Source organism: Mesitornis unicolor, unplaced genomic scaffold, assembly GCF_000695765.1.
Source record: "Mesitornis unicolor isolate BGI_N332 unplaced genomic scaffold, ASM69576v1 scaffold46381, whole genome shotgun sequence".
NCBI classification, from domain to species: domain Eukaryota; kingdom Metazoa; phylum Chordata; class Aves; order Mesitornithiformes; family Mesitornithidae; genus Mesitornis; species Mesitornis unicolor.
In genome coordinates, this window is record NW_010165306.1 from 1 (window position 1) to 2,958 (window position 2,958).

At 58.9% G+C, this 2,958-nt stretch overlaps 2 protein-coding genes across 2 annotated transcripts in view; one reads left to right on the plus strand and one right to left on the minus strand.

Moving 5' to 3' along the window:
• Positions 1–4: 4 nt before the first annotated feature.
• JMJD8 (jumonji domain containing 8) lies at positions 5–747 on the plus strand (the record flags this gene model as incomplete). The annotated part of the gene is made up of 4 exons (XM_010194576.1): positions 5–121; positions 205–272; positions 417–551; positions 667–747. Coding segments are annotated over 4 exons (401 nt in total), but the record flags the coding sequence as incomplete, so codon positions are not given.
• Positions 748–1,884: 1,137 nt separating this feature from the next.
• STUB1 (STIP1 homology and U-box containing protein 1, E3 ubiquitin protein ligase) overlaps positions 1,885–2,958 on the minus strand; it is a 2,209-nt gene continuing 1,135 nt past the window's right edge. Inside the window, exons 4-6 of the mRNA XM_010194575.1 lie at positions 2,759–2,815; positions 2,432–2,548; positions 1,885–2,010 (exon numbers count right to left, since the gene is read on the minus strand). Of these exons, the coding sequence (XP_010192877.1) occupies positions 1,885–2,010; positions 2,432–2,548; positions 2,759–2,815 (300 nt within the window). The remainder of the gene's footprint in view (positions 2,011–2,431; positions 2,549–2,758; positions 2,816–2,958) is intronic.

Here is a 2,958-nt window from a genome sequence, read left to right on the forward strand (position 1 = left end):
GACACCCTCTACTTTTTTGGGGACAACAACTTCACCGAGTGGGGCTCCCTTTTCCAGCAGTACGTGCCCCCGCCGTTCCGCATCCCAGGCACCAGCCCTGCCTACAGCTTTGGGATCGCAGGTGGGTGCTGGTGGAGACGGTGGGTGCAGGGTGAGATGGGAGGGGGGTCTCCCCAGCACCAACCCTCCCCCTTCCCACCGCAGGCTCAGGCTCTGGTGTTCCCTTCCACTGGCATGGCCCCGGTTTCTCGGAGGTGATTTTTGGCAGGAAGGTGAGAATTGAGACCCAGCAGGTGGGATGAATGCCCCAAGGGGCACCCCCTGATGGAGCAGCCCCTCCCCTCCCCTCCACCAGGGCTGAGCTGAAGGAGCTGGAGGGGAAATAGGGGTGGGTGTCCCTCCTTGGTTTCTTCCAGCGCTGGTTTTTGTACCCACCGGATAAAACACCCGACTTCCACCCCAACGAGACGACGCTGGCGTGGCTCCACCACACGTATCCCACGCTGCCGCCAGCCCAGCGCCCACTGGAGTGCACCCTGCGGCCCGGGGAGGTGAGTCTAGCCCTGGCCTCCACATCACCCAGGGGCTCTGCTCCCCTCGGGAGGGCACAGAATACAGCCCCAGGAGGCTACAGGCCCTGCCCCTCGCCACGCTCTCTCCCGCCAGGTCCTGTACTTCCCCGACCGCTGGTGGCACGCCACGCTTAACCTGGACACCAGCGTCTTCATCTCCACCTTCCTCGGGTAGAGCCGAGAAGGATGAAGATGCGTCACCATCATCAAAGGCACAGCGACACCATGCCAGGGTGGCAGCTCTGGCTCCTGTGGCTGCCAGGGAAGGGCAGCAGCACTAGATCTGCCCACTCGACTACAGATATCACAACCAAGTGCCTGAAGAATTTCTGGGTTTTTACTCATCTTCTCCCTCTCCTTTGGATTAAAGTTGTTCTGCTCTGGCTCCTTGTGTATTGCTACATCCCCACCGTCACCACAGTGTGGGCAGGATGGGTCACAGCACGGGGGCAGGCAAACCCTCTGTTCTCCTGGGACAGCTTCCATTCCCCAGCCAGGACAGGGCCTGTCCCATGCAGAGATTGCCACTGTGAATGAACCCAGCTCTTTTTCCACATTTATTGCTAATTTTTTAAATTTTTATTTATTTTTTTTTAATCGACATTGGCAAACTTCCAGAGGGTGCTCAAAAGCCAGGCAGGCTGTCAGCTAACTGAAACGCTGGAGTCTGTCAACCACAGATTTGTTGGTAGTTTTCTTTTAGTTTTTTAAAGGGATTTCATTAAAAGGAAGAATAATTTTAACCCAGGCAGTTGGTTGGAGGGAACCATAGTCCTGGGAACACTGGTCTTCCCCTCCCCGCCAAGTGGTTATTTACAGGAGAGAGGAGGACAGGCCCCTGGCCATGCCAGAGATGGAAGGAGGAGGAAACAACTACGTACACAGGGAGAGGACCGCACCAGACCAGCATCAGGCACTCGTCCTGGCGAGCTCCTCACGGCACCTCCCTGGAGCAGGATGCAATCTTTGGGGATTTTCAGCTGCCGCAGCCAAGGGGAACTCTGCTCTCCAGGTGATGAAGATGGTGAGACCTTCCACGCCCCCGCAGTGAGCCAGCTTCTCCAAACCGCCAAACAGGTCTTCATCCAAGTGCCACGGACAGTGAGCTGGTGGAGAGGGGAGCCCAGGGAGCCTCTGAGCCTGCCCAGCCACTGCAGCTCCTCAGAAAGGGGAGATGGCGACGCACCCTTGCCCAGCACTGCCGCTGGGTCTCTGGACACCCATAGTGGAGGGGGAACAGCTGGACAGTGAGTAAGGCATGGTGCCAGCCCAGCGAGAGCTGGCTGTGCCACCACGGCGAAGGAAGGGCCCCTCAGTAATCCTCCACCCAGCCATTCTCTGAGATGAACGCGTCGATCACCTCCTTCATGGCAAGGTTGGGGATCAGCTGGTCCTGGGTCAGAGGACTCCGCGTCACCGGATCAAAATGACCCACACGCTGCAAGGGAGGAAATGGCCGCAAACCAGTTACTCCACACGCTCGGCCTCGGCCCTGGGGCGTAGCACTGTGCCGGTCCAGCAAGAACCAAGCATCGACATGCCTGCTAGGGCAAGGAAAGAGCAGGGAGGACGGAGAGCCCCCCCCTCTCTGAAGGTGCCTCCCAGTAGGATGAGAGTGGGTTAAGACCCCTGCCAACAGCCGCCTCCACTTCAGGCAGGGCCTGGCAGCGCCTGCTGCCTTCCTGCCCGCCCCAGCACCTCCACAGGGAGCCGCCCAGGCAGGTACCTGGGACCAAGTCCAAGGAGGTTTTTGAGGCCTTGGCTGGGCAGGCAGCTGCCTTCACGCCCAAGCAGGAGACAGGCAGAGGACTGAAGGCAAGGTCCTGGGAAGACCCCCGCTACCCCCAGCCCAGTGGTACCTGGAGATGTTCCTCAATGTCCTTTCTGTCGTAGGTGATCCCGCTGGGTGTGATGCAGGGCTCTCTCATCAGCTCAAAACTGATCTTCCCACACAGGTAGTCAGGGATGTCCCGCTTCTGGGGTGAGAGGAGAACAGGGTTGGGAGAGGCTGACATAGCAAAAATCCCAGCATCAAAAAAAAAAGGGGGTGCCGCGGGGCTGGGACATGGCACCGGCTCAGATAGGGAAGGAAGGAAGACAGCAGAGTTGGTACCACAAACTAAAGCAGGCTTATAGTGAGCAGCTCAGATGGAGAGAGATGGGAACATGCAGCAGGGCAGACTCACCTTCCTCTTCTCATCCACTTGGGAGAAGAGCTCGTCCATGTCTGCCAGGTACTTGTCCTGAAAGAGAAGGCTGTGAGGACAAGGGTCCCCAGGGAGAGGGCCGCAAAGCCTCCCACCCCCAGGGTGCTGTGGCAGGCAGAGATGAGGGGGCAGGTCCTGGGTGGCTCCCGGCTGGCGTTCACACAGCTCCAGGCTGAACC